Source organism: Elephantulus edwardii, unplaced genomic scaffold (genome assembly GCF_000299155.1).
Source record: "Elephantulus edwardii isolate Elephantulus edwardi_28Jun2011 unplaced genomic scaffold, EleEdw1.0 scaffold00018, whole genome shotgun sequence".
Lineage (NCBI taxonomy): Eukaryota > Metazoa > Chordata > Mammalia > Macroscelidea > Macroscelididae > Elephantulus > Elephantulus edwardii.
In genome coordinates, this window is record NW_006399768.1 from 29,583,985 (window position 1) to 29,601,414 (window position 17,430).

General features: G+C 39.6%; 2 protein-coding genes across 2 annotated transcripts in view; both read right to left on the reverse strand.

Annotated features, from left to right (window-relative positions):
• The window catches only part of LOC102870885 (probable E3 ubiquitin-protein ligase TRIML2-like), an 8,095-nt gene extending 1,418 nt beyond the window's left edge, over positions 1 to 6,677 (reverse strand). Inside the window, exons 1-2 of the mRNA XM_006882287.1 lie at positions 6,656 to 6,677; positions 6,383 to 6,529 (exon numbers count right to left, since the gene is read on the reverse strand). Of these exons, the coding sequence (XP_006882349.1) occupies positions 6,383 to 6,529; positions 6,656 to 6,677 (169 nt within the window). The remainder of the gene's footprint in view (positions 1 to 6,382; positions 6,530 to 6,655) is intronic.
• A 193-nt stretch (positions 6,678 to 6,870) lies between these two features.
• LOC102871292 (probable E3 ubiquitin-protein ligase TRIML2-like) overlaps positions 6,871 to 17,430 on the reverse strand; it is a 36,204-nt gene continuing 25,644 nt past the window's right edge. The window contains exons 2-6 of the mRNA XM_006882288.1: positions 16,384 to 16,606; positions 15,790 to 15,885; positions 11,413 to 11,607; positions 9,132 to 9,272; positions 6,871 to 6,882 (exon numbers count right to left, since the gene is read on the reverse strand). Of these exons, the coding sequence (XP_006882350.1) occupies positions 6,871 to 6,882; positions 9,132 to 9,272; positions 11,413 to 11,607; positions 15,790 to 15,885; positions 16,384 to 16,606 (667 nt within the window). The remainder of the gene's footprint in view (positions 6,883 to 9,131; positions 9,273 to 11,412; positions 11,608 to 15,789; positions 15,886 to 16,383; positions 16,607 to 17,430) is intronic.

Consider the following 17,430-nt stretch of genomic DNA (forward strand, 5'->3'; position numbering starts at 1 on the left):
TTGTCAAAGCCAGTTCTGTTTAATCTCCTTTGTCAGTGTGTCCTTTGCCATTCCCTATCACTCCTCCCTGAGAGAGACTTCACCCTGATTCATAAGGGAAAGGGGATGGCGTATTCTCTTAGCTACTTCCTGCTGAAAAGGGACACTGTGGGTTTCAGGGAGTTGTAATTAATGTTATAAAACAAAATGCCTATGGATGATTGAAGGAAAAGTAATATAAATAAGTTATTTTAAAAAATAAAAGCAGGGGAAAGATCTTCTCCAAGCCTGAACAGTAGAAGCAACAGTCTCCTAATATGGTCATAGTTCTTCTAAGAATTATTCTTCTCAACTTAGTATCACCTGAGTTTTATTTTGATGCCAAGAAATTGTTATAGGCAAACTACTATGCTGAGTAGTTCAAAACAGAACCTATTAATGGAGGCTAGAGTATTTGTGGAGGATCATTCAAAGAATAAAGATGAGAACAGAAAGGAAGCTTGACGCAGCTTTCTTACATTATGGAATTCATCTTTCAGTATGACTTTTCCAGCCATTACTTGACTTTGCTATAGCAGTAATATGTGAATGGGGGATGTTAGCTTATCCACAAGAGACTGAGTATCTACCATTCCACAAGGAGACTGGCTGGTCTCAACAAGCTCCAAGAAGACTGGCTGGTCTTACCAATAAATTGAATAGCTAGAATGAGAAGAATGGGAGTCCACTCCAGCCAGAGAAAAGGAAAGAGACCCTGGTCAACAGGAGGCAGAAAAATTTAGAACACACTTGGGAATGGCAGCAGCAGCCATAGCCAAAAAACAGGAGAACCGAGTAGGTGGAATTTTTGGGGTGGGAAAGCCAATATTGACAGGACTGAGAACTTTGTTGCTATCTTGACTGTATTCTGTTATTAATCTGAATTCTAACCTTTTGACTTCTTCATTATGGTTCTGTGTGGTCTGTGAGCAACCACATCAGATTTAAGGCTCTCTCACCAAAGCAGTATGATGAGTAATGAAATGAGTGGGAAGAGGTATGCACGTGGGGAGGGCAGGGGGAACATGTCTGACCTCATGGGAATTGGTTTTGTGTTGATGGGGATGGGTTACCCCTGTAAAATTGCTAGAGGTCAGACACGGTGCTCCACATGTGCCCTCGCCCTTTTTACCTACATTGTTGTATGTACTGTTAAGTCTTAATTATTAATAGCTGACCCTCCAGTGGGTTTGGAATACATCTTTTGGGAGTCAACTAGTGGATGAGATAGTGCCTTCCTGAACTACTCTTCTCTGCCAATTTGGTAACAGTGGCTTTCTTCTTATCTGCATTTTCCCTCTTACCTCTTTTTGTTCAATCTCTACATATTATAATATCCTGATGCTTGGTCCTTGTCCTCTTTCTTTCCCTAGACAATCTCATCTAGCCTCTGATGGTTTAGTGGTAAGGAACTGCACCACCAAACCAAAGGTATACAGTTCAAATCCAGAGGAGAAAGATGGACAATCAGCTCTAGAGTGATTTATTGCCTATTAAAACCTGCTGGAGGGTCTGTTATGAGTCAGTTTTGACTCAATGTTACATAACAACACCACTAACATTTATGACTTACTCATAACACAATTTGCAAATGGCCACATGGCTGCTACACAAAAATTTAAAACAGGTACGCTAGCCTAACTAGGGATCTCTGGTGGCCTAGAGCTTAGAGGTTCCACTGCAATACCAAAGGCACATGGTTCAAATCCACCAGCTGCTCCACAGAAGGATGGATAATCTCCTTCTGTACTCTTTACTGCCTCTGAAAACCCTCGGAAGGACCCGCTATGGGTTGGTTCTGAGTTGACAGTACCTGACAACAACAAAGCCTAACTAGAAGCCCTTAACAGTATAGTAAATACTGAGATGTGAGTCAAAAGGTCACCAGCGCAAACCCATTAGCCACTGTGAGTCTCCTCCATTAAAGACTTACAACATTGGAAACCCATTAGAGGTTTTGCCAGGAAATGGAATCATCTCAATGGCAGTGATTTGGTTTGAGGTTTATGTTTAAAAAAGTAATTTCAAACCTACCCTTTACCCTTTCTTTATTTCTCACTTAGTGGCAGTCTAGTCACTATAGATAAAGTCATAAACCTGGAGTCATCTTTTACTTCTTATTTTCTCTAATATTTACACCAGTACCAAGTTCTATTTCCAAATCAATTTAAATCTCTGAATTTATAGCCCAATTAAAATCATTACTAGAGCATTCTCAAAGACATAAACCTTTTAAAATTTCACTGTGTCTCAGACTTAATATTTCCTAAGATGAGCAGAAACAAATGCTATTTTTCTCAGGAAAAATATACATCTTCATTCCTGTTCTCAAAGAATGTTTAAATGAATATCCAAAATAAAAGCGAAGTTTACTATCAAAAATCATTAAACATGCCCACAAAATAAGTATTACTGAATAAGACTTCAGAAATAGGTCTGTTGTTGTTATTGAGTACCAGTGAGTCAGAAATGACTCATAGCTGACCCTCCAGTGGGTTTTCATAGAAGTGAAACACATGGGAGGAGACTGCCCACCCTTCTAAGGTAGAACAGCTGGTCGATTCAAACCGCACACCTTCAGGATTGCAATGCAGTTTCGTACTACTAAACTACCAGAACTTTAAGATATTTAAATTGTCAGGCACAGACAAAAATATTTTTTTTTTAATTTTGAAGAAAAAAAGAAAAGCTTTAAGAGATTATGATAGGATATATTGTTGTTGTGTGCTGTCATATCAGAACTGACCCATCACTGACCTACCAGTGGGTTTTCAAGAGGCAGTAAATCACACAGGAGGAGACTGCCCATTCACCTCCTGCAGAGAGGCTAGTGGATTTGAACCTTGTGCCTTTGGGATTGCAGCACAGTTTCTTACCACTAGGCCACCAGAGCTTCCTATGATAGAAACTTAAAAATTCAAGATCATGTCAATTTGACAAAACAAACAAACAAAAAACCACACCAAACACCAAGGAGATTATTTAGAAATAAAAAAAAAATTAATTAAAAATTATTATAAGGTAGCTAACTACAGAAGTTTAGTCTTACTTGGTAGAATTATGGAAATCAAAGGTAATCTTGTTGAGGACTTAAAAAAGAAGCGAAGAGAGCTATAACCCTAGAAATGGCAGACAGCAAGAGGAAGCACAACAGCAGAGGAATGGTGGCAAAATCAATATGAGACCCAACTCACAGAGTGAGAAGTGACCATGGGCAGGAAGTTTTCAGATAGAACAGGTGTCTCTAGGGACTTGCCATTGGAACTCAGCTAGCAGATGAAAGTAATGAGAGAGATGAGTGCCCTTGGGGCAAGGCTTACAGAAAGAGTGGATGCCTCTGGGCACTTACTGGTAGAGCTAAAGAGCTTTCTAGCTCTTGACCAGGCAGGGCAGAGGTAAGGGGCACAAGAGGCCTGAGGGCTAAGATGCCGAGTAACCAGAAAGTGTTAAGTAAAAGATATAAAGGGCAAAGAAAACGGAGATTACTCAAAGGACAGGGTCTAAAAAAGTCCTGTTTCCAAAAAAACTGAATGTCACCAACTTGGTTCCAGAGTGTGATGATGGGGCTCACAAATGAGTTCACACTTAACTTGTATTCCATATTTACAAATGAAGAGACTCTTGCCCCAGAATCTGCACTTGGAGTTAAGAATTTTGGACTGATATGATAGATTAAAAGAGTAGTTTACATGAAGCCAGAGTCACTGTCTAAAACTAAGGAAATAGGGTTCAAATGTGAAAGGACAAGACAACATTAGGCCTGCTGGGGCCTAGAAGGTAGGGTCGCCACTCAGATGGACTAGAAGGCTGAGGCTGCCTAAAACTAAAAGAGTGGAGCTGACATTCCAGGGGGTCTGTCGTTGTGTGCCACTGAGTCGGAACTGACCCTTAGTTGACACTCTAGTGGGTTTTCAGAGGCAGTAAAACGTACAAGAGGAACATGCCTATTCTCCCATGGAGCAGCTGGTAGATTCAAACCATGTGCCATTGGGACTGTGGCACAGATTCTTACCACTAGACCACGAAAGTGCCCTCCTAGTGGGCAAGGAGATGGTAATGAAGTCTAGGGCTGAGGGGCTTCCACTCAGAATCCAGACAGCATGGCCAACAAGTATAGAAGGCAGACACACTGCTGTCTACATTGCCTCAGAGAACAGAGGATTATTTTCAATTTTTGAGAGCCAGTGTAAATTGTTCTCCTGAGTTTTTTATTTGCCTAGCGCCAATTATTCCTTCTTTCCTTGCAATGTCTCATATTTGTAATGGAAATGTCTACTTTTTGCCTCTCTACCACTCTAGTCTGGAAGCAGACAATTTCTATTCTAGATTTACTGTGAAGAGGACTTCTATGCCAGAATTTATACTTCGGTGTTGATTTAAGATTTTTGGAATGATATGATGGGTAAAAGGTGTTTTAAATGTAGCAAAGACATAAATTCTGGTGAAGACAAAAGGTGGATTGGATTGGGTGCCTCAAAATGTAGATTAATTTGGCTGGGCTCTGATTCTCAGTTGGCTGCACTTAAATCCCAAAGGCACATCGTTTGAATCCACCGGCTGCTTTGCTAGAGAAAAATGGGCAGTTTGCTCCTGTGTAACTAACTCTCTCTGAAAACCTGCTGGAGGGTCAGCTATGGGTCAGTTACAACTTGGCAGAACACAACAACAATAATCATCCCCTAGGTTGTCATTTGATGGGATCAGTCAGGTATAAGGGGATTAGAGAGGGATACAACACCCTAACTCAGGGCATATCGTTGATCTGGTGTGGCTTGCATCATCTCTGTCTTACAAGATATAAAAAGAGAAGTGACCAGAGGAAGGGACCTCAGTATCATTAAGACGAGTCACAGAGACCTCTGGTGGCCTAGTGGCAGGAAGCTGCGCTGCAATCCTGACTGTGCATGGTTCAAATCCACCAGATGCTCCACTGGAGAAGATGGGGCAATCTGCTCCTGTGCTAGTTGGATCCGATTCGATGGCAAACAAGTTAAACGTAAAAAAAAAAAAAAGCAGAGTCAGGAGTCTTCTGGACTTGGAATCTCAGCACTTAGAATCTCCTAGACCCAGACGAAGTCTGATGCTAAGACCTATGGAGATCTCCCAAGGTTGTGAGACATACAGACTCTGAAAACAGACAAGGAGTCAATAGATATCTGTCCTATAGCTAAGAACCCCAGGTATCTCCTTAAACTGTGAGATGATAAATTTGTTAGCGAGAGCCATCCTCTTGTGATATTTCTGCAACAACAGCACTAGATAACTATGATAATGTGCAAAGATCTACACAAAACCTTCATTAAAGACACAGCTTCATGGGAGACACCACAAATGGATATGTACATGAAAATATGTTCAAATTCACTAGTCACCTGAGAAACAAAAGTTAAACTGAAGATGAATTGCTGCTATATAAATATAAGGTCAGACCCAATAAAGTTTACAGGACTCAATCCTGATCAGGATATAAAAAATATTTACACATTACTGGTGAGAATGTAAATTGATACATTTAGTTTGGAAAAAGAGGTTTGGCCACCTTCCCTCACTCTTCCCTCAATTACTCCTCCACCGGGCATTTAACTTAGAGACAGAGACATTTATCTACAATGAATCTACTAGTAAATGGTTAGCACAAAGCTGGCAATGATCCAAGTGAGCATCAGATTGTAAGGGATAAATTATAATACGCAGTATTTATACAATGAAATACAGCCATAAAAAACGCAACACTTTGAGTGTTACCTCCAATGCCTTACTTTTAAGTAAGGAAGTCAAAGTCAAAAGGCTATTACTCTAATTTGACTATTAGGATATTCTGGAAAAAACAAAACTATACGAGCAGGAGATATAAATTTTTGTTTTATGTCAAAGGAAAATTGTTTCCTAGAAACAAATTTTTTAAGAGGTGGAATCTGTCTAAAATTATGCTCATTAAGTGGGGAAAATTGGTCAAAAATTTGAACAAAAAATCCTCTCATTACTAAAAATATGTTGCCATCAACTCTTTTGATTTACCCTACAGGATAGAGAAGAAGTGCTTCATTGTGTTTCCAAAGCTGTCTCGGATGGAGTAGCTGACGAGTTTCAATCACCAAGCTTTCAGTTAGCAGTCAAACCTTCAACTTACATGTCACCAGGGCTTATTTCTCCATATAACTTCACATGGTATTTTCTTGTAGTTTCTAAAACTGCTTTTTATTTAATCTCTAAATCATTTTAGGTGGCAAATTAAGATCTTCAATCTTTAAAAATTTTTAAAATATCTGAAATTTATTTAACTTAATTGGTAGGATAGACATTCAAATCTCCAGTATAAACTAGATTGGCAGTTCCCTATAATCATGGATATGCATCAACTTACTCTGGAAAGTTCTTAGCATTGTGCTCATTCCTGTTGTCTGAGATATAGTCAGTTCCTTGACATAGGCAGGCTTCACACATCGAAGCAGTAGTGACTCACTCCTATAAACCAAGGAGACAACAGACGTTACCTGCTCAGTCTCCAGACCTTTCAATTTAGAGAACAGATTTCATCAAGTAGAAACAGATCTGATCCTTGTCTCAACAACCCTCCCTTATATGCTCCCCACATCATATTCCAATTCTGTGTCAAATGTCTTCAAAATGAACTTACCTTTCCAAACAGCATTTTGCATTCTAAAGAAAAAAAGAGAGAGACTCAATTACTAATAGGTGATAGGAAATAGAGAAAAATCTCAAAAATGCCCCAAAATCAAGGAAAGAACACCCATGTGAGGATGGAAGCAGAAGCTGGGATTACGCTGTCACAAAGGAAGGGATCCCTAGGGCAGCCAGGAGTCTGGTTGTGAGGAACTTTTTACATAGACTCTAGTCTCCCGACTGTGAAAAAATAAAATCATAAAATAAAAAAAAAAATACATATTAAAAAAAATAAATAAATAAAGACATCTGGTGGTTAAGTGGTTATGTACTAAACTGCTTTCCAGAGGCTCCTGGTTCAAACTCACCAGCTGCTCTATGAGTGATTCATTTGAGAATTTTCTTCTATAAAGATTATAGCTTTGGAAATCCTTTAGAGTTGGTGTGTCAGAGTCTACTCAAGGCCAACGGGTAAATCACTGCATGATAATTTTTTTAAGAACAAAATCAATGTTTGCTTCTTATGCTGATGCAGAAGCCACTCTTATATGTTATGCCGCTGCTAAGCAAAAGGTTATCAGTTTAAACCCACCAATGAGAGGAGTGGCATTCCTCTGAGAAACCCAATTAAGCAGAACTGACTTGACATCAGGATGTTATTTTGGGTTTCTGCTGGTCTAGTGCTGTAAGCTACTTAATTGGGTAGAACTCTGTAAATAACGTACTGACTTGTGGCCCACTTACGGTATTACTCAAACTCAGCACACTGCTGACATTCCTCATTGTTTTAAGTTAGAACCAATTTATAGTTTAACCTCCCAGTGAGTTTCTGAGGCTGTAAATTAATGGGAGGAGACTTCCCCTCTTTCTCCCAAGGAGCCAATGGAAGATTATGATGTGCGGAATAAGGTGCACAGAATTCCGATTAGTGGCCTGTTCACAGCTTTGCCATCCTTTTAAAATGAGCCAAATCTCCTATACCCAGGAGGCAGAAAAAGGGAGCTATTAAAACAGAACCAACTAGAAATACCAGTAGAGAAAGGGTGGCAACAGAACCAGGGAAAAGGCAGGGAATTGGCAGTACATTGTGTAGTGGGCTTCCCAACTCAAGGCTTTGGGCAGACAGAGGCTTGCTGACAGAGTGGAGTGCCTCTGGGTTTTTAACAGCAGAGCTGAAGAGCTTTGTTTCTTGCCAGGTCAGGCCAGCCCTAGTGAGTCCAGGAGCTGAGGGCACAAGGGTCAGAGAGAGGACTATCCGTGGTCATCGCTGTGAAGAGGATGTCCTGATCAAAAAACTAAGTCCTGAGTTGTTTCTGATCCTGAATTCGAATCTATTATTTCCCTAAAAATCCCATAATTGTGAGTATTGTCCAAGTTCTGTCTGGCCATTGCAATGGAACTAACAAACCCAAAAGAGAAGTACATATAGCTTTGGCAGGGATGGCAGGTGTTAGAATTGGTAAAAAGGCTGGAGAGTAGAAGGATGCTGAGCTCTGCCTATAGGAATACATATTAGGCTGTTGACTGATCACCTTTCTTTTTTATAAACTCAGAGAAGGTCAGAACCCTGTCACACTATAGAGCTGCTGGGTGACCCAGAGTTGAGCAAACAAAAGTATCTGCTAAGGTTAGGATGGAAAATTAAGAGAAAGGTCAGGAATTGGATTATCCCTACATGCACTTCCTAGAACTAGGGTTGGCTCTAGAACGAAATTTATTTCTAAGGTTTTGTCAATACAAGTCTGGCAGAGGGATATGAATTCTTAAGGGACTAATGTACTCTCTGAAAAGGCTATGCATGTCACTGTACAAAATTTTAAAAGGTCAGTATATAAAAACAACTCTTTCTCCTTGATTTTTAAGGCTATCGCTGATAATAACATGTTTATCTCACCAGAGACAATCTATGAATGTTAATCACATATGTTGTGCTACGTTGTGTACTGTTGTGTCGGAACCGATCCATAGCTGCCTCTCCAGTGGGTTTTCAGAGGCAGTAAATAGCACGGAGGAAACTGTCCATCTTTCTCTCATGGAACTGGTGGATCTGAACCACAAGGCTTTGGGGTGATAGTGTAATTTCTTACCACTAAGTAACTAGAGTTCTCTAATCACGTATTTGCATACATATTCTTCACTAAGAAAAGCTACATTTTTCTTTATTCATTTATTGAGATATTATTAAGATACGATTTTAGTACCTATAAAGCAGCTCTATTCCTTTTTTATGATTGTAGAAATATTGCATTGCATGGATATATCATAATTTAGCCAACTGAGAGACATCTCAATTCAAATTTCTCAGTAATAATTTTAAAGTAAGAAAACACATGATGAAGCAGCTCTGCATTACAATTCATTCTTTTTGGTGAGTGGAAAGCAGCTCCAAACTTAAAATATGGTTGAAGAACACTGGAGATATATACACATTATGTATATACGTGTGTAGTTGTGTGTAATCTTAGCGGGAGGTTTTTCCAGAGTCTTACCTGGAGCAAAGGCAAGGCGGGTTCATTACACATCTTCTCCAGTTCTGAAATGAGTCCTTGGAGGCTGCAGATCTGTTCAGAGAGCCAGACTTCATTCTGCTGCAATTTATTCATGTTCTCTCTTGTCAAATCACGCAGTTTCTACAGATGCACCTCCTGATTACCATTCAATGACTGGTAATTTCCCTTATTCTCTACTACAACCATCTTTTTAAAAACATGCTTTTTTGTCTACTTCCCCATAAATAAATAAACTGATTTAAAGAAGGCTATGTGCCAACCTCTGTGTTACTGCCAGTAGACAGAACTCTGATTATCTGACACTTAATGTCTATACTGATGTAGACAATGTCTGTGTATAGTCCACTTATTCAGATAAAAACTATCTGACCCTCAAATGTCATACTTTTTTCCTTGTGGCTTTTTATGCATGAAATTTCCCACTTTCTTCATTAACACTAGTTTAATTTGTGATTACAGTAAATAATATATCACTATCATAACAAACTGTGGCTGACTGAGAATCCCAGAACACTTGATTGTTCTAATGTGAAACCTATACTAGGACCAAGAGGCAGTCGTCAGAACAGAGCAAGGAAACACTGCATGGTTCAATAAAGGGAAAGGCGTATGCCAGGGATGTGTCCTATTTCCATACTTTTCAACCTGTATGCAGAACAGATTATCCAGGAGGTTGAGCTCTATGAGGAGAAGAAGTGTGGTGCCAGGATTGGTGGAAGATCTATGAACAATCTGCGTTATGCAGATGACACAACACTGCTTGCTGAAACTGAGGAGGACCTGAAATGCTTACTGCAGAGGGTCAAGGACTGCAGCCCTCAGTATGGATTGAGGCTCAATGTCAAGAAGACAAAGATTCTGACCACTGGACCAACTGGCAGCATCAGGATGGATGGTGAAGAGATTGAAATTGTTAATAACTTTAGTCTGCTTGGCACCAGTAGTAGGAAATTAAAAAAACGTATTGAGATGGGAAAGTCTGCTGTTAAGGACCTCTCCAGGGTACTGAAGAGCAATTATGTCACTCTGGAGACTAAGGTGCACCTGATACAGGCCATGGTCTTTGCTATCACTTGTTATGCATCAGAGAGTTGGACAATGACTAGGGAGGATAGAAGGAGAATTGATGTCTTTGAGCTGTGGTGCTGGAGAAGAGTATTGAATGTACCATGGACTGCCAAGAGAACAAACAGATTTATCTTGGAGAGTGTTAAACCGGGCAGTTCCTTGGAGGCAAGGATTCTGGGGCTTCGTCTGACATACTTTGGACATGCTGTAAGGAGGGACAGGTCCTTGGAGAGGGACATCATGCTTAGGAGGGTGGAGGGACGGCACAGGAGGGGAAGACCCTCTATGAGGTGGACTGATTCAGTGACTGGGGTAATCGGGATGGGTGGGTCAGAGGCAGTGCGATCAGCACAGGATAGAGCAGGGTTTAGGGCTATTGTATGTAGGGTCACTATGAGTCGCAAGTGACTCAATGGCACATAACAACAACATAATCACAAATTAAACTAAACCAATGGCAAGAACTAAATGACCCAAAGGTAACTAACAACAGTGTAAAATGGTTATTCTAGACACTGATAAGCTTCTTTTCACCCTCCAAAGCTACTCTACCTAACCACATGAAACATATATGCATATAATTTTTTAAAATGACAAATGACTGCATGTTATATCATTGATCTGAGAATTTGCTTACATATTCTTAGAGAATACTTATCTCTACACAAAAATTAAATTTCCTCTTTTAAATGTTCAAGAGTCTTCTACTACATTCTTTGCAACAATTTATTCCATGAGTCCTCATGATGATTACAAGTTGTGCCTAATCTCTTATTACCAGTACAAGTACATGTACTATCTTACTCAATCCATACAATTACATGGACTAGATGCCCTTATCACCATTGTTTCACAATTAAGGAAATGAAGCCAGAGATTATACAAATTGTCCAAGATCACCTAGGAAGTAGGGAATTGCTAACATAGATCAATCCATTAATCTGGTGTTAACAACTACCTCTGAAATCATGTACTGACAGTTTACAGTGTTAACACCTTTATCCATATGTCTTTTTATGCACATGGATGACTATCAGCAAGATAAACTGAGAAACTGCATTCCTCTGTAAACAAATACATTATTTTAACACATGTGTTATTGTCATTAAAGGTCTTATTTGAAAATGGCCCAAATACTGAACTCTTCTTTCCCTTCCCAAATAATATGAGGAAGTGGTTTTCAACACCTTACCTGTAGTATCTCCTGGAACTGCTCCTCGAGCTCCGTTGCAAATCTCACTGGTTGATGCAAATTGGTTTCTTTCATCTTTAGGCCAAACAAGCACCCTGGTGGTCTCAGGTCATTCACCTTATTCTCTTCTTTTAACAACCGGAACCTTATCCTGTATTCTGATTCGATCATCTCTTTGAAATTATGTTCATCTTTCTTCATCATAGATATGGACATGAGAGGGTTCAGGTTAGACATGACAGGATGACCACAAATATTTACCATCTTTCCATTTTTAACTTCAAGAAAGACACAAAGGAAATATAAAACATAAAAATAAAAGCATAAGCCCAAAGAATAGTGAATTCTGAAGTGACGATTATCCACGGCATCAAGATAATCTTATAACAAGGAATACAGAAAAAGAATGGCAATTGACCTAAAAAACTAAGCAAGTTACAATGTCAAAGAGTACTAAGGATATTAGGAAAGCTGGAAGGCATCATCAATAAAATCTGCTGATGCTTTCAACATGAGTGTTAAGAAAGGAGTCAAAGATGAAAAGTCTGGTATTAGAGAAGGCAACTGGATGAATGGAGTTGACAAAACAGAAAAGAAAGCTATGGAATAAAGGTTGGGAGTACATGAGCTCATTTCTGGTAATGGTGGTACAATCAGTTACTTAATATGGCCTTGTAGTTAACTCTCACACAATGACTGGGTGGTGCAATGCAAATATGGTGCTTGGGGCTTAGGAATTAGAAAACTTACTGATAAATGCAAATAAGCTGCAGAGCATTCTTGTGGGATTTGACCATGCACATAAGAAGGTATATGGAACCCTACCAAGGGGATTGGTTGGTTTTGCATCCTTATATGCTTAAAGGGAACCAGTCCCAGACATGGAGAGGGGTCCTCACCACTATGAAGAAAAGCCGTAAGTAGAGTCTTTGGTCAGGAGGCTTGACTACAGAGTGGAATATTTCAGGCACTTATCAATAGGATCTAGGTTCACTGACCCATGGAACAAGAACTGAGTGCCTTTAGCCAGGAGGCTTGCTGGTGCAATGTGGTGCCTCTGGCTACTTTTCAAGGGAAGTAGAGTTCTCTAATACCTGCCCAACCAGGATAGAGGCCAGGCAAGGGCCTCTGAGGGGCAGGGGCTGAGAGAAGTTCTTCCTCAGGAAACAGAGAGGAATGTCCATCAAAGAAAGGTTTTATTTACCGGCTTCTTGATTTTTATTAAGTTGTAACCTGTTTTATCTGGTTCTGAATTCTCTTAACTTCCTTTTAATAAATATTATTTAATTTTGAGTATAAAATTCAGAAAAAGGTTAGAAGTATGTTTGACTTCTTCCTCATAAAGAATACTGGGTGATTCTCTTTCTCCATAAACTTAGAGGCTCTCCAACATTATCATTTCCACAGATAGGTTTCACTTGATAAATAATTAAGATATCAAAGGAGAAAGATCAAGTAGAAATTTTGAAAGGGATACCTATCATTGAGAAGTCGGGGTTAGGAGTATACATTTGGAAGTAGTTTAGAGGTGACAATCTCACAAGACACTTTTGAATCAAGATAAATTTAAAATGTCACTTCTCACCAACTCTACTACTGACCTTCCAGGTCATTTTCAATTTTTTCTGCATTATTATAGGTCTCTCTACCTTTACTTTTACCTTTCCATAGGCACACAACGATTAAAACACTCATCTGTGAACTAAAAGGTCAAGAGGTTCAAGCCTACTAGCTACCACTCTATGGGCAAAGATATGGAAGTTGGCTTCCATAAATATTTATGGCACCATGGGACTATTTTACTCTGACTTACAGAGCTGACGTAAGTAGAAACCAATTTGGCAAAAGTGAGTTTGTGTATTTTTTTATGTCTGTCCTATATTACTGTTGTTTGTTGTGGTGGTGCTTAGGTGTTGCAAAGGTAAGGACAACTCAAAGAGACTCTGTGAGATTTGAACCTTGTGCCAGTCACTGTGTAGTCACTGTGTCAGCCCACTTGTTTGAGGGTCTTCCTTTCCTTTGCCATCCCTCCACCTTCCCAAGCATGATGTTCCTCTTCAAGGAATAACCTCTCCTAGCAACATGCCCAAAGGAAGTGAGATGAAGCTTTATCATCTTTGCTTCCAAGGAGCACTCTGGTTGCAGCCTCCCCAAGATACAGGTTTGTTCTTTTGGTAGTCTATGGGATACAGATTACTCTTCCAACACCACAGTTCTAAGGCATAAATTCTTCTTTTGTCATCCTTATTTATTATCCAGCTCTCAGATGCATAGCCAAGTGACAGAGAAGACCATGATTAGGCCCCTTCATCTTTTAATGTCATTATCTATTAGTCTATTCCTCCTACACTCAGCCCCAACCACAATGCACACAAGTCCTAAGACCCTCTTTTCTGCTAGAATGTTTTTTGTCAAGAATGAATTACTTTATTCCTCATTTCCTTGAATCTTTTATCAAATATCACTTCTGAATGGCAAAGTTCTGCTTACCTTATTCAAATGTATACCCCAGGTTCATCCTAGAGAGGGTTAAACCAGGCTGCTCCTTGGAGGCAAGGATTCAGACGCTTCATCTGACATACTTTGGACATGTTGTAAGGAGGGTGGAGGGACAGCCCAGGAGAGGAAGACCCTCTATGAGGTGGATTGATTCAGTGACTGGGGTAATGGGGGTATGTGTGTCTGAGGCAGTGAGATGGGGATAGGACAGAGCAGTGTTTAGGGCTGTTGTACATACAGTCACTATGAGTTGCAGGCGACTTGATGACATATAACAACAACAACATACCCCAACATATTTTCTGGTCTTTTTAAAAAATAAAAGAAAATTAAAATAAAAATAACCTACTATTTATATTTTCTTAATGTCAAGTTGATTTACTGATTTAAACTCATGGCAACTTCAGAAAAACAGAACTATGCTCTATAATTGTCAAGGCTGCCAAGAGGATGCAGCAGGAGTCCTCTTTGGAGACAAGAATGATGAGGCTTCGCCTCACATACTTTGGGGCATGTTGCTAGGATGTGTTTTTCCTTAGAGAAGGGTAGAGGATTGGTGAAGGAGAGAAAGACTCTCAACCAAGTGGATTGACAAAGTGACTGTTGCAATGGGCTCTTATATGTCAGGAAGTGAGAGGATGGTGCAGGACAGAACAGCGTTCAGATCTTTTGTTCATAGAATTACTATGAGTACTAGACTTGACGGCACCTAACAACTTTTGGAACAAGTCTGAACTGCCAACTTTTCAGTTAATAACCAAGGGCTTACCCATCTGTGCTACCCAGAGTCTCCTATTTACTATGTAACATATTGTACTTTATTCAAATATAAAGTTCTAAAAAAAGGCAGACTAGGGTGGATTTCTTTTCCTACTGCAGTCACTTAGCATGATAAAATCTCTGACAAACAGCAGGACCTCAATGTTTGTTGAGTATTCAATGAAAAACAGAAATAGTTGGAAAGAAAAAACTGCCACAATTAGGCAATTCTCCTTCCTACAACCCCAATATAAAAACTCAACATTAAAAACCTAAGCTACTTAACATAGAAAAGGAGTAGAACACAAAGTATTTGAAATGCAAAGTGAAATCAATTTTGAAAGCCGTTCTCAAATTCCTTTGTTGTTATATGCCATCAAGTCAAAAGAGACCCATCGCTGACCCTCCAACTGGTTTTCAGAGGCAGTTAACTGCATGAGAAAAGATTGCACAGCTTCAACAATTTATCATTTCACACACACTGCTGTTGAGTCAGAAGTTATACTCCACCTGGTTACTGAGGCTGTAAATCTTAGTGGAAAATGACCCCGCCCATCTTCTCCCCACCTGCTTACCACCACCCTAGCCTCTGGCAAATCTTAAACTGCAGGAGACACATGGGGCTCAGGGTCTTTTGTGGAGCAGTAAGAGTCCAACATTTTAGACTACACCACCACCAGAGCCCCTCAAAGATTTTTAAATGCACTAAAAATACCAATTAGGTGTTAATTTTCCCAAATCACTGCTGTAAATTGTATCAATTCTTTTGATCTTTGCCAATCAGGTTTTGCAAATGCCAACTCATTAATCATTTAATATTATAAATTTGTATTTCCTCCATGAGCAAAATTTCTCAACGAGCAAAGTTTAAGATCTCTTCATATGTTAAACAGAGATTTGCAATTTCTTTTCTGTGAACTCATTTCTTTGATAAGTTTCCTATGGAATCTAGGGTTTTCTTTATTGATTTATGAACTCTTATTTCTCTTTAAGAAATTACTACTTTTAAGTTCTATGGATTCCAAATATTTTCTCTGATTTGTTACTTGTCTTTTGATTTTATCTTAATTCCTGAGATTATAGGAAAACTGTAACCCAACTTACAAGGTAAATACCAACCTGAACCATCACCACTCTTTCTTGATCATCAGACAATATGCTTTTAGTTATTTCAAGTTTCTTCCTTAACTCGTTTTGTACTGCTTGACATAACTTCTGCAGAAAAGTATAACACAGAATTCCATGTAAATGCATGGTTTTAAAACAATGGAAAGGTCAATAAAAAATGAACAAACCAGTAATAACTAGTCTCCCATTATTTGATTCTGACCCATGGTGACACCAGGGAGTTTTGATGGATTATTTTTGTTATGTACGTTCTACAGTCTGAACCCACCCAAAGCTGGGTTTTCAGATACAATAAATCACAGGGAAGGAAATTTTCCATCTTTCTCCTGCAGAACAAATTGATGGATTCAAGTCTTTGGGAATAATTCCTTATTCTTATCAGGGTGCTTTGGTGGCCTAGAGGTAAGAAGTTGCATTGTAATCCCCACGACACGCGGTGTGAATCCACGAGCTTGTTCCAGGAGAGAAAAACGGCAAGTCATCTCGCTTTTCATTAACTGCTTCTGAAAACCCGCTGGAGGGTCAGTTCCGATTCGAAGATAAATAACAACAGTTCACCAAAGGCAGAATCTACATAAAACTTACCCTGTAATTCTCAGCAGCCTCTTCCACGCCGTACATCATGTGGTCTTTATGTTCCAAGGTGCATTTGTCACAAAGCGTGAGTTGGTCATCCGCGCAGAATAACTGGAGCGGTTTCTGGTGTTTCTTACAGTAAAAATCTGGGATTTCTAGCGGCAAATCGGGGGTGAACATTCTAGCAAATGTTCCCAGATTTGCGTCCGATAGTAGAGAACTCTCAGGAAATCTGGAGAGAAAAATATCGGGGACTTTCTTTGCATGTGACAGACTCGGCCACAGCAAGGCCGAATCAACGGGCCAAAGAATATGCCCCCCCCCCCCAAAAAAAAACAACCAGTCCAAGGGGGGAATCACGAAATCCTCAAATCAGACAGAAGATGGAAAGAGTCACATAAAAGATCGAAGAGAGAAAGAGTGCTCGCAAATATTCAGACAATTTAAAGCGAAAAGTTGAAAATTCATTGCAAACCCCAAGCGCAGCACTTACCTGGAACTGGCTGGGAAAAGGATGCTAGACAGTCAATGAAACGAACTTAGCGCAAAGATTGAAGGAACTTCCGGAACGAAGGGAACTTCCGGGACTAAACTTGGGCAAACCAAGTCATAGACTCACGATTTAAAGAGATACTCACTCTTTCTCCGCTAAGGTTTTGTTGGTTATTACTTAATTAATCTCCTCCTGCTTTGAAAACTCGCTGGTGGGTCAGCTCCAGGGCGTTGTGCTATTAATTCAAAGGTGGAGCTTCTTAAGCGGCTCAAATATGACTTGCCGTTCCAAGGGAAAAAGAATGTTCAAGTTCTAACCGTGTGGGTCAGCTATGAGAGGTTCTGATTCGATGGCATTGAACATGAATTTGGAAGCTATTTTCAAAAAATTAAACAAAGCAATCCTAGCAAGTTGCCAGCGATAAAACTTGAAACTTTTTAAATTTTTTAATTATTATTAATTGACACCTTTGAGCTGTGGTGCTGGAGAAGAGTATTGAATGTACCATGGACTGCCAAGAAAACAAACAGATTCATCTTGGAGAGGATTAAACCAGGCTGCTC